At 41.9% G+C, this 27,937-nt stretch overlaps 1 protein-coding gene across 1 annotated transcript; it reads right to left on the bottom strand.

Moving 5' to 3' along the window:
- Window positions 1–1,272: 1,272 nt before the first annotated feature.
- On the bottom strand, window positions 1,273–23,762 carry DSPP (dentin sialophosphoprotein). The gene is made up of 5 exons (XM_056558178.1): window positions 23,698–23,762; window positions 23,563–23,601; window positions 22,880–22,927; window positions 11,082–11,387; window positions 1,273–3,876 (listed from the first exon to the last, which is right to left on the bottom strand). The coding sequence occupies exons 1-5, from the start codon at window positions 23,749–23,751 to the stop codon at window positions 1,879–1,881; spliced, it is 2,445 nt and encodes an 814-aa protein (XP_056414153.1). The 5' UTR covers window positions 23,752–23,762; the 3' UTR covers window positions 1,273–1,878.
- Window positions 23,763–27,937: the final 4,175 nt, after the last annotated feature.

The following is a 27,937-nucleotide window of genomic DNA, read 5'->3' as shown; positions in this document are numbered from 1 at the left end:
CCCGTCACTACGGTGGAGGAATTTGTAATTTTATATTTGAAGTTGACGTGGAGCGGCTGCAGGCACCTTTAACATCACTCTTTACCATAGTTACACTTGGTTGAGTGTAACTCCATGTGGTAATCGCCACTTGTATTTTATCTATTCTGGTCTCCTAAACGGTATCACACTACGGAGCGCTGACTGTGTCTTGTTTTAACATACATCATAAGCATTGACTTTGCAGTGGCTAACATCACAGCACGTCTGTGACAGGGTCTATGGGGAGGATTCATTAAAGCGGTACTCCAGTGGAAAAAACAAGTTATACAGATTTGTAAATTACTTCTATTTAAAAATCTTTATCCTTCCAGTACTTATCAGCTGCTGTATGCCCAACAGGAAGTTATTTTCTATTTTGATTTCTTTTCAGTCTGACCACAGTGCTCTCTTCTGACACCTCTGTCCATTTCTGGAACTGTCCAGAACAGGACAAAAACTCCATAGCAAACCTATCCTGCTCTGGACAGTTGTTAAATTGAACAGAGGTGTCAGCAGAGAGCACTGTGGTCAGACAGAAAAGAAGTCCAAAAAGAAAAGAACTTCCTGTGGAGCATACAGCAGCTGAATAGAAGTAATTTAAAAATCTGTTTAACTTTCTGGCAGCAGTTGATAAAAAAAAAAATTCCACTGGAATACCCCTTTAAGACTAAAACTTCATATACCAGTGTATACTTGCAATTTTTAGATGCTGAAGTTTTATGATAGAAAATACTTTGTAGGTACACCCCTACATAATTGTGACATCTATTGTCACATCATGGCTACTAGCCCCAATCTTCAAAACATTTATACTGTAGATAAAAATGGAGGCTGCAAAAAATAAAAATGGAAAAGTTGGTTGTAGGCTTCATTTTTTGTTGTATATAAGTTTGTAGGTGTACAATACACCAAATTTAAAAATATATTCATGATAAATTTAGCATACCTTGGATTGTTCTACAGAAAGAAAATAACACAGCTATGGTTTTCTATCCTTAGAAATGATACATTTGTGGGGAAATGCTCCAATTCCACCATGGTAATCCCACGTGCACCATAATTAGTGAATTTTTTGCACCAAAATATTGGCACAAATAAATTTATACATTCTCCCAATGTATACTATAGAAACAACTTTTGTTTCTCAATTTTGACTTTTTTTAAATTACTTTTTAAAAAGCTGAATTTAATTCTTATGTCTAAACTAGTGGCCAAGCAGCAAGACATGCCAAATTTTTATTCCCCTGGTACTACAAAAAAGCGTCCCCACCCCCAAACTATTTTATTTTTTGCTTAAACCGTCTTACTACCTGTGCTTTGATTGTAGATACTCTGCTGGATGACAGTATGAAAGAAGGAACATTGACCATGTGTGTCTGCTATAATCTTACTGTAAACAAAATGTTGGTGGAATATGGACAGTTCATATATATTGGACAAATATAGCCCCGTTAATGCAGTTAAGAATTAAATATCTATCACAACAAAATTCTTTAAGTTAAAAGGCACAGTTAAGATATTTGACTATTCTTGAAAAGAAAGCTCTTCCAGTGCTTTGTGGGTTCTTTCTAATAGAAATTAGACTGTTTTGAGGTATAATTATGGATACACCAATGCATACCTAGCTTATATTTCTTCCACTGTCTTGTCTTGCAGGGAAAGATTCATAACGTTAATCTGACTGTACTATACTCTACAATATTGTGATGTAACAGAACGTCTAGATCTTAAAGACAACTTATATATATCAGAGGGTGGCATTTTATCTTCCAGTTCCATTTACCAGACACATCCTTTTTAAGCAGAAACTGGTTATATGTTAAATAAGCTAGGTTTCAACTGGTTATGTTCCTGGGTCTAATATCCATCTTGGCAGTCATTATCATTCCCAATGGCTTTCCGTTGATAGACACCAAACATTAACCTTCTGCTATAAAATTCAGAACTTGAAGAATCTTTACTGACATCTTCAGACTCACTGGACTCACTATTCGGCCTCACCTCAATGGATTCTTTAGTTTCTCTAGATGAGCTTTCATTGTCTTCTGCTGATATGCTCTCTTGGTCGTCATTGTCCGATGAGTCATGATCTTCTACAGTGCTCTCTTTGGAAACTGTGTTGACCTCTGCTGACTTACTGGAAGATTTGCTGTCATCTAAAGAACTATTTCCTAACACAACGGACATCAGTCTGAAGGAATTATTGACTTCTGTTGACTCACTGCTTCTGTCTTGCTCTATTTTGGTGGCAATGCCATCTAATTTCCTATCATTTTCTGCTGAGTCTGTATCTTCAGAATCTTCTTTGGAGATTTCTTTACCATCAACATCTTCTATGGATTCACTTTTATCTTGTGTAGACCTGAACTTATCCTGATCTTCCACAGATGAACTTTTACTCTTGTTTTCCATTGCTTTTTCTTTTTGTTTTATTTGCAGCATATCTTTGGTATTACTATGGCTGCCATGCTCTTTTGACTTATTTTCAACGTCTTCTGATTGACTATCTTCTTGCGATTGAATTATTTCTTCAGGCGATTCCTTAGACTTGGTTGTATCCTCATTTGCAGCATTGTAATGTTTGCTGCTAGTTAAATGTGTATCTTCACGTGAATGAGTATACTCCCTTGACTGTACGTCTTTGGGAGAGCTTTCTATTGAGTCCTCTTGTGACTGACTATCTTCTTGTGAATGGATATCTTCTGGGGATTGAATGTCTTCTGCAGGGGGAACATCCTCTTTTGAGTGACTATCTTCTTGTGAATGGATATCTTCTGGGGATTGAATGTCTTCTGCAGAGGGAACATCCTCTTTTGAGTGACTGTCTTCTTGGGAATCAGTATCTTCTGGGGATTGCTTGTCTTTTGCAGGGGAAACATCCTCTTTTGAGTGACTGTCTTCTTGTGAATCAGTATCTTCTGGGGATTGAATGTCTTCTGCTGAGGGAACATCCTCTTTTGAGTGACTGTCTTCTTGTGAATGAGTATCTTCTGGGGATTGAATGTCTTCTGCAGGGGGAACATCCTCTTTTGAGTGACTGTCTTCTTGGGAATTAGTATCTTCTGGGGATTGAATGTCTTCTGCAGAGGGAACATCCTCTTTTAAGTGAATGTCTTCCTTTGAATGGCTATTTTCTTTTGAGACAGGTTCTTCTTTAGAATTAATATCTTCAGTTGATTCACTATCCAATATTTTTGATTCATCATGTTTGCTATCCAATACATTTCCAGCAGTATCCAATACTTCAGAATTTGGTGTTTTGGCAGTTTTATAACCACTTAACATTAGGTTTTGCCCGTTGTATTTATTGTTTCTGCTGTTATTTTTTGTTGAAACATCTCCTTTTCTGACAGTAATCTGCTTGTCTGTCTTCACTTTTTTGCTTCTTTCGGAGATCACACTTATGGTAATATCCCTGTTTACACTGGATTCACTGTTATGATTTAATGATACATTTGAATCATCATTTTGCATTTCTTCACTGTCTGTTTCCAAGCTATGCTCCTGACTTTTTTTTTGTTTGCTTTTGATATCATAATTATTTTCTTTACTGTTTCCACAGTCCTGATTATCCTCCTTACTGTTTCCAGCTTTGATGGTTACATTGTCTTCATAGTCACCATCCTCATCTTTGTCATCATCATCATCATCATCAGTGTCTACATGATCATTGTCATTGAATTCATTAACATCATTTCCTATGTTATCTTCATGAGATGACTCCCTTTGAATCTTTCCATCTTGGTCATTTTCAGCATCTTCTCTGCTTTTCTTTATTGCCTCATTTGAGAGTTTCCATGATCCTCTATGTTTTTCAGGGGCAGTATCTGAGTGATCCTCACTTTTTGGAACTTCCTGTATGAGATAACAGAATAAAGTTATCTAAAGCCATCCGCATTCATTTGTTTTAAAGTTATTTCAACACAGAATTTATGTAATTGTTCCAGTTTGCCAATAATGGCGTATCTGGCTATAACTCAAAGTTCCTTAACCAAATAACCACTTCTCAAAAAAAAAAATACATTAAAGTACCCCAAGTCTACTAATAGGACAGTACCTGTCAGAGTTTTAGTGTGTACTCCCTAGAGTAAATGTTCCTAGGCTGTAGATCAGTGTTCCTCAATGTTAATCAGCTAAGAACCTTCACTTAAATTTTTTTTATAAAAATACCCCAAGGCTATCACTAGAGATGAGTGAAGTTACAGTACTTCGATTCTGCCCGAACCTCGCGGCTCGGCGGTTGCTGACTTTAGCCTGCATAAATTAGTTCAGCTTTCAAGTGGGCTGGAAAAGGTGGATACAGTCCTAGGACACTCTATCCACCTATCTATCCTAGACTGTATCCACCTTTTCCAGCCCACCAAAGCACCTGAAAGCTGAACTAATTTATGCAGGCTAAAGTCAGCAACTGCCGAGCCGCGAGGTTTGTGCAGAATCGAAGTACTGTAACTTTGCTCATCTCTAGCTATCACCACACCCTATGCTGCTAACTGCTACAAACATGTCATGGCACAGTGTAAGAGTGTAAGTACCAATTTAGAGACATGGTTTGCAAAAAAGTTGGGAAAAGTTGAAAAGGATAAGGCATCTTGTCTCATCTTGAAACCTAACATACCCAATCCCTCTTTCTTTCATCAGGGACAATCAAAACACTCCCATACACCTATGATTGCCTTTTCTCTCACGTGTAACATTATGAGTTTAAAGTTGTTTACTACATTTCTTCCCCATACAAATTTAATCAATAAACCACCCAAAATACATTGACAAAATTATTTTGTATATCTTTAGCAAAATTAATTAAAAATAAAATCTTTAGAAATTCTGTGAATCATTGTCACGATTCGGCTAGCTGGATTTGGATCCTCTGTGTCAGCGAGGGATTGGCGTGGACCGTGTCGGTGGACCGGTTCTAAGATGCTACTGGTATTCACCAGAGCCCGCCGCAAAGTGGGATGGTCTTGCTGCGGCAGTAGCAACCAGGTCGTATCCACCGGCAACAGCTCAACCTCGCTGACTGCTGAGAAGGCGTGGGACAGAAGGACTAGGCAGAGGCAAGGTCAGACGTAGCAGAAGGTCGGGGCAGGCGGCAAGGTTCGTAGTCAATATGGATAGCAGAAGATCTGGAAACACATGCTTTGGACAACACTAAACGCTTTCACTGGCACAAGGCAACAAGATCCGGCAAGGAAGTGCAGGGGAAGTGAGGTAATATAGCCAGGGAGCAGGTGGAAGCTAATTAGGCTAATTGGGCCAGGCACCAATCATTGGTGCACTGGCCCTTTAAATCTTAGAGAGCTGGCGCGCGCGCGCCCTAAGGAGCGGAGCCGCGCGTGCCAGGGCATGACAGCCGGGGGCCGGGACAGGTAAGTGACTTGGGATGCAATTCGCGAGCGGGCGCGTCCCGCTATGCGAATCGCATCCCCGCCGGCAATGTCAGTGCAGCGCTCCCGGTCAGCGGGTCTGACCGGGGCGCTGCAGAGAGAGGAACGCCGCAAGCGCTCCGGGGAGGAGCAGGGACCCGGAGCGCTCGGCGTAACAGTACCCCCCCTTAGGTCTCCCCCTTTTTTTGTCCGGCAATTGCTTCACATGGGACGAGGACACTGGGAGCGATTGTAAGGTTTCCTCAAAGGCAGGCAGTTCAGCAGGAGTGGGAATGGGGAGGGAGGGCAGAGGGTGAAGCTTGGCACGGGGCAGGGTGTCATCAGGACGGGGGCTATGAGGAGGCACGGCACAGTCCTGATAGGCCTTGGGGAGACTAGGCACAGGAGGAGAAACTGAGGCCCGACAGACGGGACTGGGAGCAGAGGTGAGGCATCTCTTATGGCAAGCAGGGCCCCAATTCTTGATCTCCCCGGTGGTCCAGTCAAGGGTGGGAGAATGATGCTGGAGCCATGGCAGACCGAGGAGGACTTCAGAGGTACAGTTGGGAAGGACGAACAATTCGATCTTTTCGTGATGGGGTCCAATGCACATTAAGAGAGGTTCTGTGCGGTAATGCACAGTACAGTCCAACTTCACTCCGTTGACGGAAGAAATGTAGAGCGGCTTGACGAGACGGGTCACTGGGATGCAGAACTTATTCACCAAAGAGTCCAGAATAAAATTTCCAGAAGCACCAGAGTCCAAGCAGGCCACGGCTGAGAGGGAGGAGTTGGCAGAAAAAGAAATCCGCACGGGCACAGAGAGACGTGGAGAAGCAGATTTCGTACCAAGAGACGCCACACCCACGTGAGCTGGGTGTGTGCGTGCGTTTCCCAGACGTGGAGGACGAATAGGGCAATCCACCAAGAAGTGTTCGGTACTGGCGCAGCACAGACATAAATTGTTATCCCTACGGCGAGTCCTTTCTTCGTGGGTCAGACGAGACCAATCCACTTGCATAGCCTCCTCGGCGGGAGGCACAGGGGTAGATTGCAGAGGATACTGTGAGAGAGGTGCCCAGAGATCAAGGTCTTTTTCCTGGCGGAGCTCCTGGTGTCTCTCAGAAAAACGCATGTCAATGCGGGTGGCCAAATGGATAAGTTCTTGCAGGTTGGCAGGAATCTCTCGTGCGGCCAGCACATCCTTGTGGTTACTGGATAGGCCTTTTTTAAAGGTCGCGCAGAGAGCCTCGTTATTCCAAGATAATTCGGAAGCGAGAGTACGAAATCGGATGGCGTACTCGCCTACTGAAAAATTACCCTGGACCAGGTTCAGCAGGGCAGTCTCGGCAGAAGAAGCTCGGGCTGGTTCCTTGAAGACACTACGGACTTCAGCGAAGAAGGACTGGACTGTGGCAGGATCATTGCGGTCCCAGAGCGGTGTGGCCCAAGACAAGGCCTTTCCAGAAAGAAGGCTCACTACGAACGCCACCTTAGACCGTTCTGTAGGAAATTGGTCCGACAACATCTCCATATGCAGGGAACATTGAGATAAGAATCCACGGCAGAGTCTAGAGTCCCCATCAAATTTGTCCGGCAGGGACAAGCGGAGGCTAGGAGCGGCCACTTGCTGCGGAGGAGGTGCAGGAGCTGGCGGAGGAGATGGTTGCTGCTGTAGCAGTGGCAGAAGTTGCTGTAACGTGGCGGTCAACTGCGACAGCTGCTGTCCTTGTTGGGAAATTTGCTGCGATTGCTGAGCGACCACCGTGGTGAGGTCAGCGAGACTCGGCAGCGACACCTCAGCGGGATCCATGGCCGGATCTACTGTCACGATTCGGCTAGCTGGATGTGGATCCTCTGTGTCAGCGAGGGATTGGCGTGGACCGTGTCGGTGGACCGGTTCTAAGATGCTACTGGTATTCACCAGAGCCCGCCGCAAAGCGGGACGGCCTTGCTGCGGCGGTAGCAACCAGGTCGTATCCACCAGCAACAGCTCAACCTCGCTGACTGCTGAGAAGGCGTGGGACAGAAGGACTAGGCAGAGGCAAGGTCAGACGTAGCAGAAGATCGGGGCAGGCGGCAAGGTTCGTAGTCAATATGGATAGCAGAAGATCTGGAAACACAGGCTTTGGACAACACTAAACGCTTTCACTGGCACAAGGCAACAAGATCCGGCAAGGAAGTGCAGGGGAAGTGAGGTAATATAGCCAGGGAGCAGGTGGAAGCTAATTAGGCTAATTGGGCCAGGCACCAATCATTGGTGCACTGGCCCTTTAAATCTTAGAGAGCTGGCGCGCGCGCGCCCTAAGGAGCGGAGCCGCGTGCGCCAGGACATGACAGCCGGGGGCCGGGACAGGTAAGTGACTTGGGATGCGATTCGCGAGCGGGCGCGTCCCGCTATGCGAATCGCATCCCCACCGGCAATGTCAGTGCAGCGCTCCCGGTCAGCGGGTCTGACCGGGGCGCTGCAGAGAGAGGAACGCCGCAAGCGCTCCGGGGAGGAGCAGGGACCCGGAGCGGTCGGCGTAACAATCATTTAGCTCAGTGGGGATAAAAATAGCTAGTAGGTATATGCTCTAGTCTATAGAGCAGGAATATGCAAAGTATCTCATCACATTCCCTGGACATCAACTTTAGCTCCAGTTACGGAATCTCAGAAACGGATCCGGATTTAATGCCAAGCCAGACTTCTCCCCAGAAGGGAAGAGGACCCATCTGAAGACCCATTCTGGCCTGGCTGGTGAGAGGACTGTTGACTAGACAAAAGGGATAAGTATTCCTCATAGAGAGAGGCAAATCTTGGAGTCACTGGAGTATCCAGAGGTTAAAACGGGCAAAAAACGGGTTTTCCAAGGGGCATGCACCACACTGGTAACCGGGACAAACCGCGGACAACGTGATTAAAATAAAAAAGGTTTTATTAAGACGCTTACAACACGTTTCAGGAGCATGTGCCCCCTTTTTCAAGTCTATATGAATACAAGTCTTAGAGAGGCACCACTTGGATGGGACCTGTCCGATAATAGGAATAGGTCCCACTGACTGTATGGACACTGGGGGGTTAACATGTGCCGAACAAGGTTGGGGCCCTCCCACAGGTCGGGGTGGGAACTGGGTGTATAGTTACGCCCATAAGGGATATAGGAGACTCTCCTGCTTCCTCCCCTCCTCTTACCTCACCAGCAACGAGAGACGTCCCGCCCTCCCTCCCCTTTTGGTTTGTTATGATTTGTAATGTTTTCTTGTATTTATGTCTATTTAGGCCCGCGCTCCGATTGTTCGGCGTGTGGGCTTGCTTGTTCACCCCTTTTATATAAAAAAAAAAAAAAAAATTGGAAATATTAAAAAAAAAAAAAAAAAAGGTGATTTACGTTTTAGTGGCCGTAATGAAGGCTTGTCTACTCCCGTGGTGTTTACGATTTTTCTGCTTCTTGTACTTATTTCTGTATTGTGTTTTTCTTGTTCTGTTTGTCTTCCTTTTAGTCACAGCTGGCATGGAATGGTATGACCTTAGAAGATGGAAGATGCCGTGGGCAGTCATGCCCGTCGGGGATCCAACGGTTGGCATTCCTCTACGGCTGTGGAACAGGTCAATATCACCGTTTTTTGTTATATGGTTGCTGCTATGCAGTGTTGATTTAGAGTTGCACGCTATAGTGCTGTTTATCACTTAATAAATTGGAGCTGTGACCACCACCTCAGCCCACTAAAAGAGAAAATACGGTGTCTGTTGTTATTTACTGAGCGGGGGGAGGGCAAAAGGTTTTGTAGAGGGAAGGTGTGTTCAATGCAGTCTCTGTTGTATGGAGATTCAAAAAAGGCCATTAGCACTCCACAGGCTTTCTGAGAAAGGGAAGATGCAAAGAATCTGAGATTCCGTAACTGGAGCTAAAGCTGATGACCAGGGAATGTGATGACCTGCTTTGCATATTCCCTTTCCCAGAAAGCCTGTGGAGTGCTAATGGCCTTTTTTGAATCTCCATACACCAGAAGTGGTGCCTCTCTCTAAGAGAAATACTTATTCATTTTCTCTATAGAGAACACATTTTTGGTAATTGAAAAATAATAAATAGGAACTTAATGTGCAACTTCCTGGCTTTTAACCGTATTTGGACCTTACTTCAAGTTAGAAGTTTTAAACATTAGTTTTAGAAAACTTTTTTTTACATGTTTAGCAAATAGGCATGAAGGCCATTTTCAGTTGTGAGCTTTAAAAAAATATATGCAAGTCGGGATGTAGATTGCTATTACCGTAAATGCTTGCTAATTTCTATTATATCAAGAGCCGAATGATTATAAAGTATAAATGAATAAATCACCAGTAAGTGAAATATCAAATACTTTGTTTATCTGAGCCTTAATAAGTAAGGTTCCTGAGGATTCACTTAAAGGGGTACTACGGTGGTCAACATGTTTTTCCGTTTTTGACTTACCCTATTTGTTTTGTTTCATTTCTATTCTTGTTGTTTAGCCTTCTCTATTTCCGCTCTTTGTTGTCTTTTTATTCTCAGCTTTGTTTTCCTATCTTTGCTTCCATTTCCTGTTTCTTGCTGTGCTGAAAACTACAAATCCCAGCATGCCACATGCCTTGCTGCTTTGGGACGGCTCCTTTTTTTTTTGTTCCGCCCTTTACCCACCCTACTTTTTTCCCGGGTCGGCCCCCTTTATACACAGCACACTAATATAATCAGCCTTGGTTGGGATACACTGGCATACACACACAAAAGGGACTATAACTCCCAGCATGTGTCATTCAGAAGTCTTCAGTCTGTGGTATAACACCAGCATGCTGCCTCTGTAGTCTCCTGGGGGTTGTAGTTCACCACACCTCTACAGGACATACACCAGTGTTTCCCAACCAGGGTGCCTCCAGGTGTTGCAAAACTACTACTACCAGCATGCCCGAACAGCCAAAAGCTGTCCGGGCATGCTGGGAGTTGTAGTTTTGATACAGCTGAAGACACCCTGGTTGGGAAACAATGCACTTTGTTTGTAATATACTGAATAGGCTAGGCCAGTGTTTCCCAATCAGTGTGCCTCCAGCTGTTGCAAAACTACAACTCCCAGCATGCCCAAAGTCTGTCCAGGCATGCCGGGAGTTGTAGTTTTGATACAGCTGGAGGCAGACTGGTTTGTAAACACTAGCATACACACACATAACAGGGACTACAACTCCCAGCATGTGTCATTCAGGAGTCCCGTCCCCCCTTCACACACAGAAATCATCCCCAGTCCGAGATTTATTCCCCTGCAGTCCATACATCCCCAGCCCGTGCACCTTGTTATCCCTTCACATACATCTTCTCTGTCTTCTTTCAGTGCAGACCTGCGTCCTCAGAAGACAAAGCAGGGGGAGGGGAGATGAGGCGCTGTGTAGGAGCTTCTTGCTCTCATGCACACCTGTGACCACCTGGAGGGGGAGATGAGGGGGCGGGGCTTATCTTTCATGCAGTTTTGAAAGAACAGAGAAAAAAAAAAAACATGACATCTTGTCCACAGCCTAATCCTAACCTGTGGACAACAGTCAGAGATCCAACACAAAACTACAGAACTTCCTGGCCCACAAACAGGTAAGAAAAAAGACACATGCTACACAAATATATAATACATGTCAATTGCAAAAAACATGAACAGTAAAAGAAGATGCAATATAGCCAAAAATCTTAACCCCCGGAGTACCCTTTAATGTTTACTTACAGGAGACTTGTCAAACTTGTTCTCATGGCTTCCAGATTCATCATCATCATGTTCATCATCTTCTTCACTACCATTAGGATGTTCCCTGCTTTCCTTTAATACCTCTTCCACGTTTTCCTCCTCTAGGACAGCAGATACAGCACTGTCATCTTCATGCTTATCTCCATCATCCACACTTAGTAGTTGCTCCTCAACATCTATGCTATCAATAGCACCTAGAAGGGGATGTTGATCACCATTATCTTCATGTTGTCCTCCGCTAACCTCTTCATTGTGATGATGAGCAACTTCTTCGCTTGAATCATGCTAAAAAATGCAATAAAACATTTTAGGAACACAAACATTATAGCTCTGCACAACATAAAGAGTAGAGATGAGCGAATTTTTGAAAAATTTTTTTTTGCAAATCGCAAATTTATAGCAAATCGCTATTAAAAATGGCTATTTCCGGGCTTCAGAGAGCCTCAATAGGGGTATATAACACTTTGTCTCATCATAACACGCATATGGAGTGTGCTGTGTTAGTGAAATAATACTGTCATTCAGTATGACATGCAGATTACAGGCATCTCTATTAGAATCACTGCTGCAGAGCGTCTGGCTGTGGCAGCAGGGAGACCATATAGCGTCACAATTGAAGAGATTAAAGAGATTTTATAATGTAATTTTTTTTATTTAATTTGAATTTATTTGAATTTTTTGAGTACCCATTCTGGAGAGCATCGAGCAGTCCACCACGAGGCGAGCTACCACCTCTTCCAGCCCCTGCCTGCCAGCTACTGTCTTACTCACTCACCCCGACTGTGTGGAACAGCAAATGTTTCATTTAATCAGTTATGGTTCATTGTTATCGCTCCAACCTATTTTATTGGATTCTTGTGGTAATTCCAGAGGTAATATATGACAACGACTAGAGAGGAGTGAACTTTAAAAAAATGTGATTTGTCCGATTTGATTCGCTCATCTCTATTGAGGCTTCCGTTTCTACGCAGTGCATTTTTTGGTAAAAATTACATCTTTTCTTTATTTTATAGGTGCATACTATTAAAATGATACTCTGATTATATAGGTTTGATTTTGTCTTCTGGAAAAAATCTGAACTACATGCATGAAAATGAATATGTTTAAAATTGTCATCTTTGGACCCTATAACTTTTTATTTTTCCATGTACGGGGCGATATGAGGGTTTATTTTTTGCACATTTTTTTTTTACTGATCGGACTTTTTGATCGGTTTTTATTCATTTTTTCATGATATAAAAAGTGACCAAAAATACGCTATTTTATAATTTTTTTGTGCATACGACATTGACTGTGCAGTTTAATTAATGATAAATCTTTATAGTTTGGACATTTCTGCACGCCGCGATACCCCATATGTTTATTTTTATTTACATCGGTTTTTTTTTAAATGGGAAAAAGGGGAATGATTTTTACTTTTATTAGAGTAGGGGTTATATGATCTTCATTAACTTTTTTTCACACTTTTTTTTTTGCAATGTTATAGCCCCCTCTAGTGGCTATAACACTGCACACACTGATCTTCTACACAGATCACTGCCATGCATTAACATGGCAATGATCAGTGTTATCAGTGGTCGATTGCTCAAGCCTGGATTTCAGGCTTGGAGCAATCAATTGCCGATCGGACACATCGGAGGTAGGTAACGGACCTTCCGCTTGCATTCTAGCTGATCGGGACATCGCAATTTCACCGCAATGGTCCCGATCAGCCCGACTGAGCTGCCGGGAGTGTATTTTTGTTACTTTAGACTAAAGGTTTAATAGTGGAGGCACAACGATCGATGCCACATGCTATTAGCCCAGGGTCCCGGCTTTCACTAGCCACCAGGACCGACCCACTCTGAAGCGGGGTCAGGACATGACCCCGCGTTATAGACCGGGACCGGGCGCAAGGTGTACAGGTATGCCCTGCATCCTTAAGAGGTTAATGTCCTGGGTGCTCAAAGCGTTTACTTTGAACTAATACTGTATGACCACAAAATCCAATATAACAAGGAGTCACATGGTAGCTCAATGACAGAACCTAGAGGTGGCAGCAGCCCAACGATACCATAAGGCCTCACAATAGAAAAGATTAAAGATATTTTTGAAAATTTAAATTGAAGATTTTAGATGGATTAACATTTAATTTAAGGTGCCAACCGCATAAGGAGACCATGTGGCGGCACAACGACACAGCCTGGAGGTGGCAGCAGCATGAGGAGACCATAATCTGGCAGAATGACACAGCCTGGAATTGGCAGTAGCAAGAGGTGACCATATAGTGGAAGAACAACCCAGCCTGGAGGTGGCAATAGCCTGACGAGACCATAAGGCCTCACAATTGAAAGGATTAAAGATATTTTGGAAAATTTGAATTTAAGCTTTTAAAAAGATTAAGATTAGGTTTCATTTAATGTGCCAGTAGCATGAGGAGATCACATGGCCACAGTGTGTCTGGGTCCTCTGTCTCGTCTTCCTCATCATCCTGTAACTCCACAGCTTGCTCCTGCTCCTCCTCTCCTGTCAGATGACTATAAAAACCACCCATTTCGCAAAACTTTGCCTGTGCTCCACTGTTCCCTTCCCTCCAGTTCAGCCCCACAGGGCTCATGTGGCCGTGAGATGTAGGCGCCATGTCTTCAGTGCCCTGACCAGCCATCGTTTCCAACACGTGTTGAGGATATGAAGCAGTGGAATGACGTACTTCATCATGTAATCCTGGCAACTGACTAATAATGCAGCTTCATCAAAGGGCCTGAGCAAACGGAAGGTGTCAAGTATGAGCTGACACTGGTTGACATTGAAGTTACACAGGGGAGTCCCTCCTATCCGCTTGGATCATCAAGAAATCGGTGATGGCTTTTCTCTGTTCGTATAGTCGGCCCAACATTTGGAGGGTGGAATTCCAACGTGTGGAAATGTCACAAATCAGACTATGTTGGGGGATGCCGTTCTGATGCTGCAGCTCAAGGAGGGTGTGCATTGCGGTGTATGAGTGGCTGAAGTGCATGCTAAGTTTTCTTCCCATTGTTAGGATGTCTTAAAGATGGGGGTAACACTTCAGGAATTGCTTGACAACCAGATTGAACACATGTGCCATGCAGGGCGCATGGCTCAGGCTTCCTTGAAACAGTGCAGACAAGATGTTCTTCCCATTGTCGGTCACTATGGTTCCCATTTCCAGTTTTTGTGGAGTAAGCCATAATTCGATTTCTTGATGAATTACTTTTAGCAGTTCCTCCCCTGTGTGACTCTGTTCGCCAAGGCAAACCATGGGAAGAACAGCGTGACACCGCCGTGCCCTGCACACATGGTATGCTGGAGGGGCATTTTTATCAAAATTCTTAATTAAAATGAATTCAAATGAAAATTAATTCATTAAACTTAATTAAAATTATTTATTATTTAAACTTTTTATGTAATGTGCCAACAGCATGAGCAGACCACATGGTAGCACAATGACACAGCCTGGAGGTGGCAGGAGCATAAGGAGATCATATAGTGGTAGAATAACCAAGCCTGGAGGTGGCGGCAGCAAGAGGAGGCCATAGGGCTTCACAATTGAAAAGATTAAAGATATATTTTCAAATTTAAATTGTAGATTTTAAATAGATTACCATAAATTTTTTTAGGTAATGTCCCAGCAGCATGAGGAGACCACATGGCAGCACAATGACACAGCCTGGAGGTGGCAGCAGCAAGAGGAGACATATGGTGACAGAATGACACAGCCTGGAGGTGGCAGCAGCCTGACCAGACCAAAGGGCCTCACAATTGAAAAGATTAAAGATATTTTTTTAAATTGCATGTGGCCATGTTAACATACTCTGGATACCTACCGGGCAGGCTGCCGCGAAGCAGATGGTCTACCCCAGGCATGTTTGGCTCCAGACTTCCCACTGCTGCCACCATGCTGACTTACAACCATGCTACCACCTTGCTGGCTACCACCTTGCTGGCTCAACTGCTGCCTCACATGCAACTTGCCACCCTCTTTTCTTTCTGCACCGGCTCCCAAGTGCGATCGGCTTTATCATCATCGAGTCATGTCAGCATGTCACTGATGTCCTCCTCAGGTTCCTCAACAGTGTCTGCTTCAGAACACTCCCAACTCCACCTACCATGCCACTCTCCTCATCACTACTTGCCCACCTAGCAAAGGAAGCGGGGGATGTCTCCTCCACTTCTTGGCTGGGCAGTAGCTGCTGACTGTCCTCTAGTCGATTGTCCTGACTAAAAAGTGGAGCTGATCCCACAGCATTGGATAATTCTATGGGGGAGGGAACAGCATAGGACAGAGGCAATTGGAGGACAGGGACTGCTCCTGGGCAATGCCAACTGATGGTTGTTTCTGAGGAACCCACCAACTGTTGAAGGGGGTGTCAGATGTCACTTGTGATGAAGTGGATGAGTGAGTTAACCAGTCAATGACAGCAGATGGGTTGCTGGTTGAGACACGACCACTTGCTGATACCGGGAGCTCAGGCCTATCGCTGCGACTCCTGCTGCCACTCACCCCTAGTCTGCTGTGACCTCTGCCTGCGCCTGATGAATTTAGGCCTTTGACACTCCGCTGTGCATGTCCTAGCACTTCTCTGCCTGACATGCTTACTGTGTATATAAGGGGAGTACAATACACGCCACTGCGCTTAAAACAGTATTTGTCTAGAACAGCAGCAGGTGAGTACTTTTGCCTGGACTTTCACAGTAACTAGGCCCTTAAGACTTTAACAGGAACAAAATCGTACACCACTTAGATGTACGTATGTGGTATGCACTCATGAGGGGTGTACAATGCACTCCAGTACACTTAAAACAGTATTTGTCTACAACAGCAGCAGGTGTGTACTTTTGGCTGGCCTTTCACATTAACTAGGCCCTTGAGACTTTACCAGGAAGAAAATGGTACACCACTTAGATGTACGTATGTGGTATGCACTTATGAGGGAGTACAATGCACTCCAGTACGCTTAAAACAGTATTTGTCTACAACACCAGCCGGTGTGTACTTTTGCCTTGCCTTTCACAGTAATTAGGCCCTTAAGACTTTAACAGGAACAAAATGGTACACTATGTAGATGTACGTAAATACGATACCGCATGTATCACATATAACACTATAACCGTATGAACTGCATATAACACTATGAGTGTATGTACTGTATACAACACTGTAACTGTAAGCACTGCATATAACACTATGAGCGTATGTACTGTATACCACACTACAACTGTACGCGCTGCATATAACACTATGAGCGTATGTACTGTATACAACACTATAACTGTAGGCACTGCATATAACACTGAGCATATGTACTGTATACAATGCTATAACTGTACGCACTGCATATAACACTATGAGCATATGTACTGTATACAACGCTATAACTGTACACACTGCATATAACAATCTGCATATAACAATCGTATGTACTGTATACAACACTAACTGTATGCACTGCATAGAACACTGAGTGTATGAACTGTATACAACAATATAACTATACGCGCTGCACATAACACGATGAGCGTATGTACTGTATACAACACTAACTGTACGCACTGCATATAACATGATGAGTGTATGTACTGTATACAACACCATAACTGTATGTACTGCATGTAACACTATAAGCATATGTACTGTATACAACACTATAACTGTACATACTGCATATAACACTATGAGCGTATGTACTGTATACAACACTAACTGTATGCACTGCATAGAACACTATGATTGTATGAACTGTATACAACACTATAACTGTTCGCGCTGCATATAAAACTATGAGCGTATGTACTGTATATAACACTATAACTGTACGCACTGCATATAACAGTATGAGTGTATGTACAGTATACAACACTAACTGTACGTACTGCATATAACACTATGAGCGTATGTACTGTATACAGCACTATAACTGTACGCACTGCATATAACACCAGGAGTGTATGTACTGTATACAACACTATAACTGTACCCACTGCATATAACATTATGAGAGTATGAACTGTATACAACACTATAACTGTACGCACGTCATATAACACTGAGTGTATGTACTGTATACACTATAACTGTACGCACTGCATAAAAAACTGAGCATATTTACTGTATAAAATACTATAACTGTACACACTGCATATAACACTATGAGTGTATGAACTGCAAACAACACTATGACTATAACACTATGAGAGTATGAACTGTATACAACACTATAACTGTATGCACTTCATATAACACTATGAGTGTATGTACTGTATACAACACTATAACTGTATGCACTGTATGTAACACTGTAAGCATATGTACTGTGTACAACACTATAACTGTACATACTGCATATAACACTATGAGCGTATGTACTGTATACAACACTAACTGTACGCACTGCATAGAACACTATGAGTGTATGAACTGTATACAACACTATAACTGTACGCGCTGCATATAAAACTATGAGCGTATGTGCTCTATACAACACTATAACGGTGTGTACTGCATATAACACTATGAGCGTATGTATTGTATGCAACACTATAACTGTATGCACTGCATATAACACTTTGATTGTATGTACTGTATACAACACTATAACTGTACACACTGCATTTAGCACTATGAACATATGTACTGTATACAACACTATACCTGTATGCACTGCATATAACACTATGAGTGTATCTACTGTTTACAACACTATAACTGTACACACTGCATTTAACACTATGAATGTATGTACTGTAAACAACACTATAAAACTGTGACCGTATGCACCATATCTAAATACTATGAGTGTTCACTGTGTAAATACTATGACCATATGTAACGAAAACACACTAAAACCACATGCACCTTGCCAAACTACAAGCCCCAACAGACATAGCCGCAGCCACGCCCATACCCCCCTGCCTCAGCTTCCCACGATACCCGAGAGCCAGGCAGCCACGCAGAGCCCCAGGGAAGCTGGCGGGGACACAGACACAATCAGGCATTGTACCCAAACACCTTTTACCGTACTGCGGCCCTTACCACCACAGGTGGCAGCAGCAGAGCATTCCGCCCAGAGACGGCCCCTGATCGCTGACTACACCACCCGTTCTCTGCATGAAATCGAAACTCCGGCTTGAAAAAACTGGCGGGAAATTCAAACTCCAGACCATAACACATCCGCAAAAACATCACGTACGCCCCACCAGTAAGAGCGTTATATACGCCTACCCCCACCCACAACACCTATATGCCCCGCCTAGTAGTTTAGGGGCGGAAATCCTCCAGCCCCTTGCACAAATACAGCCTGATAGGCTTAACACTTAATCGAGGACAATGCACTTTTAGTGCTCTTCTCACCCTAACTGGCTGGCTACTATTAGCTTTTCAATTATTGTACACACCAGTGTTGTAGCACTCAGTCGCTGTGTACTACACCCAAAATGGCACTTTCTCTCTCAATCTCACTCCCTTCTCTCAGTGCTTCTAGGCTGGATCTGGGCTTGAGGGGAATCGCTTCTGTGAAAAAGCTTTTCTGTGCAACACATACTGCTCTCTGTCCCTCTCTCTCTGCAATAGAATGCAAGATGGCTGCCGATTATATAGGGCTGTGACATCACAGGGGTGGCTGCTGATAGGCTGCATGCTGCATGTAATTCAGGGTCATCTCATCTACCCTTGTTCCTGACTTCCCAGGATTCCTTGCCCCATATCCTCACATGTGGATCCGCCCTTTTAGATGCCCTGGAGCCTGGACCGCACTAAATGGAGTTTAATGAAGCGATTTGCGCAATAGAATTGCGGCGATATTCGCATTTGTTGGATTTGTTTGGATTCGTCAGATTCGATTCGCTCATCCCTAATAAAGAGGTATTCTGATTTTAATAGAGACTGCAGTATGCAGCTCTGGTAACACATGAAAGTTACATAAACATCTGAACTCATCGGCTTCCTATAACTCCCATATACTTTAATAGAAAGAGTACTACACAAGCCTTAACCTTTTCTCATCATTTTGAATGATACAGTTGTGTGTGAAGAAACACCGAAGGTTGGAAGCCATCTATCAGATATAAATGCTCGTGCATGGGGCATTGATTTAGTGCTATGTGACTATTGGAATAAACGTTTTTGGAGACTCAGAAAGTTGAAATTCCCTACCATACAAAATGTAGCTGTGTCTTTTTGCTTTGAATGAATGCCTTCCAAGTGAATGTATGTCAGTGCACAGACAGTATGGGGGTCGATGAAAATATTACCACGTCACCGCGGACACAGCACTAGTGACACCGAGCCTCCCGAGTACTGTATATTCTAATGCAGAGCTGTGGGCAAATCAGCAATTGAACAGAGCAAGCAAGTGGGGACCAGGGCATGCACAGCCCTGCAGTTCCCAATATAAATTGGTCGCAGTAGAGAACCCCATGTCAGCTGTTACGTTGTCTACCATACAACAGCCCCGATTTTTACAACCTGTAAAAATAAATTTCATTTTTTTCCCCATTAACCACGTCTGGGTCTCCGGTGTCCCAGAAAATAAGGGGGATCTGGGCTGTCCAAGACACCCCCGATCCACCTGAAGGGATAGGAGTGAAGTGGCAGGGGTGCCACCCCTCCTATCCCTGCTATTGGTCAGTCAGAAGTGGCCGACCAATAGCAGATCGGGGGGCGGGGGGGGGGGTTAAAGTTCGGTTTCCCCCACTCTGCCCATGCACGGTAGTCCGGGCAGAGTGGGGGAACTGTCCTGCAACCGGTGCCGTCGTAGGTCGCTTACCATCAGCGATGGGAGGTCCCAGGTGCGGCGGCAGGTCCCTGGTGGTGCGGCGCCAATGAGATGCGGCGACTATACAGTGGTCTCTAAACTGTAGACCTCCAGATGTTGCAAAACTACAACTCCCACCATGCTCAGACATCTGTTTTCTGTTTGGGCATGCCGCACCACCACGTGTGACCCCATTTTGGAAACTACATCCCTTACGTAATGTAACAAGGGGTATAGTGAGCCTTAACACCCTACAGGCATTTGACAAATTTTCATTGAAATTGGATGGGAAAATGAAAAAAGTGTGTTACCCCAAATTTTTCATTTTCACAAGGGAAAATTGAAAAAAAGCCCCCCGCCCAATAACCCTATTTGTTCTGAGTAAGAACATACCCCATATGTGAATGTAAAGTGCTCAGCGGGCTAACTACAATGCGCCATCAGGTTTTTATGAGAGAAAATTTGTTGAAAGGCAATGTGTGTTTACAAAGCCCCCATGGTGCCAGAACAGAGAAAGCCCCCCCCCCCAAATGTTACCCCATTTTGGAAACTACACCCCTCACGGAATGTAATAAGGGGGGGCAGTGAGCATTCAAATCTCACAGGTGTCTGACAGATTTTTGGAACAGTGGTCCGTGAAAATGAAAAATGTAATTTTTCATTTGCACAGCCCACAGTTCCAAAGATCTGTCAAACGCCAGTGGGGTGTAAATGCTCACTGCACCCCTTATTAAATTCTGTGAGGGGTGTAGTTTTCAAAATGGGATCACATGTGGTGTGGTCCACTGTTCTGGCACCATGGGGGCTTTGTAAACGCACAAGGCCCCCGACTTCTATTCCAACCAAATTCTCTCCCCAAAAGCTCAATGGCGCTCCTCCTCTTCTGAGCATTGTAGTTCGCCAGCAGAGCACTTTGCATCCACATATGGGGTATTTCCATACTCCATACCACAAGAATTGTGGTTACAAGTTTTGGGGGCTTTTTCTCCTATTACCCCTTGTAAAAATGTCGAATTTGGTTGTTAAGGCTCACTGTACCCCTTGTTACGTTTCTTGAGGGGTGTAGTTTCCAAAATAGTATGCCAGGTGTTTTTTTTTTTTTTTTTTTTTCTGTTCTGGCACCATAGGGGCTTCCTAAATGTGACATGCACCCCCAAAAAACATTTCAGCAAAATTTGTTTTCCAAAAGTAAAAATGTGACTCCTTCTCTTCTGATGCTTGTAGTGTGCCAGGAGAGCACTTGATGTCCACATATGGGGAAATTGGAAAATTGCTGCAATAATTTGAAGCCCTCTAATGTCTTCAAAAAGTAAAAAACATCTGCATTGCCCATAGCAATGGACCACAAGTGTAGGATCTGCCCCCCATTAAAAATGCATATCGACATTTGGGGTTAGCATCTCCTAACATGTGAGGCCACACCTTTGTAATTGTTTAAAAATTACTTACTAATGCGCCTCTATCATCACTATAGGTAGCATTAAGGTGCTACTTGGTTGAGGCTTATCGCCTGTCTCCCTCCTCCCATTGTATGTGTATAACCACACTGGAGTTGACCTGGGAGTAGTCTATGAGACGGATCTAATGCTGCTGTAATTGCCCACTGGCCCCTGGTTTTGCTTATCACGCACAGGTAGGTAAGTGTGAGGTCCCGTGCCACTTGAGAAACCTTGGCGTTGGTGTGCGGGCTCAGGTATGTCCTTCATTTAAGGAAATACTGGCTAATGTATAAATTTTTCATCAGTTTTGAGGGATAGCCAATGTCATTGTACATCTACCACAGTTATGCACCTACATTCCGATTTATATTAAAAGTAAAATCATGTCAACTTTATGATGCAAACATTAAGTAGACATATTGTTTATGTATCAATATAGAATTTATTTGGAATTTCTATTTTCCTTACAAGCAGAGACCTTCAAAGTAAAAAAAAAAATGTTAAATTTTCAAATTTTCATCAAATTTGGGAATTTTTCACCAAGAAATGATTCAAGTATCGCCAAAAATGTACCACTAACATAAAGTAGAATATGTCACGAAAAAACAATCTCGGAATCAGAATGAAAAGTAAAAGCATCCCAGAGTTATTAATGCATAAATTGAAAGTGGTCAGAATTGCAAAAAAGGGCTGAGTCCTTACAGGGGTATTCCAGGGGCTGTTAATTTAGTGTAGTTCATAATATAGTGTCTGCAGCTGTGTGTGACGGTTTTCTCACAATTCTTCTGTGATTTTCACTCCAACATTTATTTTTAATAGCATACAAAATGGCTGTTGTCTCAGATTTTTCCCAGGTTGCAATGCGGCCAAGACCTGACTCACTAGTCAGCTGATGACAGGGAGCCTGTCTGCTTCAATGGTTGGAGGGATCGCTTGGTGGGAGAGAGATCAATCTGCAACTAATGTAACAGCTGTAGGCACCCTGATTGAAAGCCACAGGTCTTTTCAAAGGATGCAGCTCATTTATGTTTCAATGGGTGGGATGGCTGATGTGTGGGAGGGAGGAAAATTGAATTGTGGGATTTGTAGTCAAAAAAAGAAAACTGAAACAGGAAATACCAGTTCACAAAAAGCTAGCCACAGTATTATGGTAATCTCACAACATAGCCATTTAGCCCCAAGTCAAGCGGAGATCCTTCCTAAGCATGTCCATTACTGCCTGCCAGGTACGTGCTAAAATCCCCTTATGGTGGAAAACCCCTTTAAGGTGAAAATGGGCTGAGTTCCTAATGAGTTAAGTTTTATTACATGGGTATATAACTTTGTTTCAAATATGTATTAAAGAAAATAAATTCTCCAGAATATTCATTTTTAATCAATTTCATAAATGGCAGAAAGGGCACTAGAACACACAGGTCCAGATGTATCAATCTATCTGAGATTTTAAAAAAAAGGTCTGATTTTGTCCATAGCAACCAATTGCAACTCCGCTTTCATTTTACCAAAGCAATTTAAAAAAATTAAAGCTGAGCTGTGATTGGTCGCTATGGGCTAAGTATGACCCCACTGTTAAGTATTGTTTACATACCTGTTGTTCTGAGCTTTGTAGGCTGGATTCTGATGACTTGCTGTTCCCCTGTAATAGATAGGTGAACATAATAGATTATACTATTATTTTTTACTGTAAAGGAAAGATACATTGGAGACTGATATCAGACAGATGACTTGTAGACAGAAAGATACTGCAATAACATGTAAAATAGTAGAAGAAACATGACTATAAATCGGACAAACTTACTAAGAAAAACATGTCAGAATTGTAATACAAAATAAATGGCATGTACTGCGCCACACATGGTATTTATTTTAGACAATGTTTACACCTCCCTAGACAGTTTTGAAATGAAATCTAGATAAACTTTACTTTTTGGATTCAGATTTTGAAATCTTCTGCACATACATGCCAATTATTCTCACAGCTATAGTTTGAAAAAGTTCTGGCTGCCTCTATTCACCACTAGGGGGAGCTGAGCAGCTTACTTCATACTATTTTATCATTGAGTTGAAAGTAAACAGTGTGTACAGGCACCTCTTTGTGTATGGAGCTTTGAGCTCTGTATCAGAAAAAACAAAGCTCTGAACCTCTTTAGGTGTCTATGTTTATAGTTGGACATTTACCTTAAGAATTGATTATTAAATGAAATATTAATAGAAAATACTAAGAATTTTAAATACTGTTTTGTAACTTTGTTTTTAAAGGAAATTACTCACCTCAACATCTTCTGAGGTATTCGAATCTGAATCTGAAATCTGTTTGGAAAATTTGTGTTTTAATGTTAGTTTATTTTTTTTTTTTTTTGAGAGTTATGCATTGCTTTGTGATTTTTTCAGTATATTTCTACATACCGGATACCCAATGGCCAGACTGAAGAGGCAAACAAATAAAATGATTTTCTTCATTGATGCTGTGTGAACCCGTGTGCACCTACAAAAACATTTTTTAATAATTCAATGTTCTGCTACTAATAATGAATAACAAGGTTGATAACAAAATAAGTACATAAGGCAGAATAATTTTTTTGCCAGTGTTAATCAACTGGTTCTGACTTTGTAGGACTTATAGTGTGATGATTTTGTACAATGATATATGTGTTCGCTATATTGAACCACCATTTAAACATAAACATATTTCTAACTTTTACAAGCCTTATTTTATTGTCTAAATTGCCCTTATGATACCCACAAAATTGTAAAACATTGTAAAATGTTAGATTTTACATTGGGATTCAACTGCAACCAATACTGTAGGGAGGACATTCCAGTTACAATGTCATTTGCTGATAGAATCTGTCCAATAGGATAGTAACTTAAGAGATAATCAATGTATGTAGGAATCCCCTAGCCAAGGCAGATGATCCCCCAAGGGTGAGAAAAACTAAATCTAGTTTATTAAAAAAATCCCTTAGTAAAAAAAATCCCTGTTAGGCTAAGTTCACACTGCACTGACCCGTTCTGAGTTTACCCAAGAAAAAAAACGGGATATGCACTAATTTTTGTCTCAGCTTAACTCCTGTCCTTTCAAAGGACTGGCCGACAGACAATCTTCTCCAGAGCACAACAGCAGTGAGGACAAGCCCTTAGGAAGAGACAGTTTTCAATGGTAATTAGATTTTTTTTAATTTTCCATTTTTTCTTTCTTTAAGGTTTCTGATTGCTCATGCTGAGTAATTAATATACAGTCCCTTCTTATTTGGTTGTCTCTTATAAAATACAAGCTGCGTTTGAAAGCCGGGAAGATATCATTTACCACACCATTCACCATCTAACATACATTTAAAGTAAGAACCTGGTTGTTAAGATTTGGGAGCAATTGTCTTTCATCCTCTCTTTGTGGCACCCACCTAATTGCACAAACACTATCATTAGTGGTTTAAGCTGAATTCTTTTTTTAGGACTGTTTATGTATCTTTATTTATGCAGGACAAAAAGAGCTATGAAGCTATGAAAACTATGCTTTTGTAAAGAACATTCACAGAAGAAGGTAACATTCTCAGTACATTGCGTATCTTCAGATTTATTGGGTGTCTAAAGAAACCAAAAAGTTGTCTGGTATAGAGCAGGGGGAGATCCCGTTAAGGATCATCATATATTTACTACAGCGTCTTTTATTTTGGATCACTGACCTATGTCCTTATTTTACAGACACAACCTATTGATTTCAGCGAGGACTTTGTAATGCTACATTCCGCTGTGGTGGTGTTTCTGGGAATTAAGACTTAAAGGGGTATTCCAGGAAAAAACTTTTTTATATATATCAACTGGCTCGAGAAAGTTAAACCGATTTGTAAATTACTTCTATTAAAAAATCTTAATCCTTTCAGTACTTATGAGCTTCTGAAGTTAGGGTTGTTCTTTTCTGTCTAAGTAATCTCTGATGACACCTGTCTCGGGAACCGCCCAGTTTAGAAGCAAATTCCCATAGCAAACCTCTTCTAAACTGGGCGTTTCCCGAGACAGGTGTCATCAGAGAGCACTTAGACAGAAAAGAACAACCTTAACTTCAGAAGCTCATAAGTACTGAAAGGATTAAGATTTTTTTAATAGAAGTAATTTACAAATCTGTTTAACTTTCTTTAGCCAGTTGATATATAAAAAAAAGTTTTTCCCTGGATAATCCCTTTAAAGCATAACCGTCATTTATAAAAACATTTCATACGTCATGCAGACATGTCTAAATTTTAGGTCAGGGCCTCAATGCTGGAGTCTGTTTCCTACATTGTGTCAGATATAGTGGCGAGCTGGGGGAAAAAATGCAGAGCTGCACGCTTCACCCAGCTGCCACTAGAAATTGGACAGGGTCTAAGCACAGTGACCTTGACAGGGCTAAAGTTTGCACGACATGTCAAATGCCATGTCAAATGCTTTTATACTAGGGCTCCTATCAAAGTCAGGATTTTCTGCCATGTTGCCAGAGCAGTCTTTGCAAATCAATGATATTGAACCTAACATTGAGTCAATTGACTTTAATAGCAGTTAAACATTTAAAAGCACCTGATAGATACTGTGAGGTAGATAAAACACGGAAATAATCTTTAGATATCGTCGGGAGATGCATGCTGTAGGGTGCTTCACTCCCTAGACTGTAAGTATTTGGAGCCCATCCAGTGCTGCTGGGTGGAGATCGCGGATAGCTGGGAAGTGAAGCACACTACCACATGCTACTCCCAATGATATCTAGAGATCAGTCAGGGCCTGCACACTCAGACCCCAAGCAATCAAAACATTTGTCTGACATGTAAAAAAAAATTCTAATTGACATGGGCACTTTAAATTTCTGCTCTATATTTTGAAATATATTACAAACAGGAACATCTATTATATACAGGAACAAAACAGAACATTATTTTTCAAGAGAAAATGAGGCTGTAGGCAACTGTTCTTTAGTTTTTTTTAATATTATTTTTTTTCCTTTACTTTTTATAGATTTTTTCATCATATACAAATAAGCATGCATATTCCATGTACATAAATTCATCACATACTTATATATACTTATACTATACCGTTCCACCCCAATTATATCTATCTCCCACTCCATGGTGCCCCCCTCTGTATCCTTCTCTCTTCTGTTTATTTACATATGTAATCTTTGTAAAAAGTTCAGAACATTAGAGAAATGTTATATTGCACTGTGTCTAAATAATTTTTCTCTTGATCTGTAGTTGTAGCTGAAATTATATTCCAGTTGGAACTTCTAATAGGTTTTGTAATGTTAGAGGTCATCTATTATACAAAGCTCTGCTTTGGGATATATTCTTAGATCTATTGTTGTACAGTACAGTGCTGTAAACACTTTTCATACTAGAAGTCAGTTGACCAGGTTATGGCCTTCACTGACACTGAACAGAGAACAAACTGAGGCATGCCCTAAGTCACCATGTAAGCCAACCTACCTACAAGTTTAATAAACTTTCATCTAGATTCTATATGCAGGACTTATCTATTTAAGAGTTAAAGTTTATATGTTCTTCTGGTATAGAGGGTATACAAAACACCTGCTTTAAAGCCTACACATCAAAGAAATGTTGTTTTTTTTAATTGTTACAAATATACTGAATAAACGGACAGATACTACAAACACAAAGCAGAATGAATGCAGTAATTTTTGGGGAGCCATTTTAATTTTAAGACAAGCCTAGTTTTAGCTGAGCCCAGTTATAATGTAAAAAGGATTACCCAGGATTAGAAATAACAGGCATAGCGCCGCTCTTGTGGTGACTGGCATTGCAGCTCATCACCATTTATAGAGCTGATATCAGCCATTGACTATTGTGGCACTCTAATCCTGGACAACAAGGTAGGACAAAGATTGATCAAATCCTGATAAGATTTTTGATTATATTAGAACAGTATAATTTCTATTTTGATTCAAATTGCTTTGAAGTAATAACATAAATTCTGCTATAGAAAAAGTTTAATAAAAATAATTACCTGATATATATGTTCCAAGAGCTGTGGAATAAGGCGACAATGAGCTGTTGCTGTGATCCCAGTTACGTATGTCTTTGTTATTGTGATTAGAAACATTTCTGAGGGATTTAAACAGTGTATGAAAAATTCCCTAGCCAATCATCTGTCAGAAAAATGTGATCTCACAAGGTGTCTCCGACACTACACCCACACTTCCACCATTCTAAGAGGTGAATATCCGCTATGAAAGCTGTGGTTACAAAATAACTGTTCTGACTTCCTCCTAATTAGATGACCATTGCCAGATCGAGCCTTATTTTGAGTATCTCTGTCCTCTGCACATATTCTCTATGAGAGGAAGAACATTAAACCCCCACATACAGACTACATAACACAGCTGTTTGATACGTAAAATATATATGCTGTGGGTCATGTCTGGGTATCATTTAAATGTCAAGTTACTGAAAAATATAGGTCTAGAAAAAACAACCTTGTCCATTTCCTGCAAATAAGTTCATGTAATATTTTACACAACCATGGGAAATGAAAGTTATGATTAAAACCAAAACTACAAAGGACAAAATTGTTATGAAAATCGAATAGCAAGACTAAAAGCAAAATGATGTACGTAAGTAATGTCTAAATCTCCATCAGAAAAAAAGAAACAAAAAATAGA

Source organism: Hyla sarda, chromosome 1 (assembly GCF_029499605.1).
Source record: "Hyla sarda isolate aHylSar1 chromosome 1, aHylSar1.hap1, whole genome shotgun sequence".
Taxonomy (NCBI): domain Eukaryota; kingdom Metazoa; phylum Chordata; class Amphibia; order Anura; family Hylidae; genus Hyla; species Hyla sarda.
Note: the sequence above shows the minus strand (reverse complement) of the source record. Positions and strands in the feature narration are given on the sequence as shown.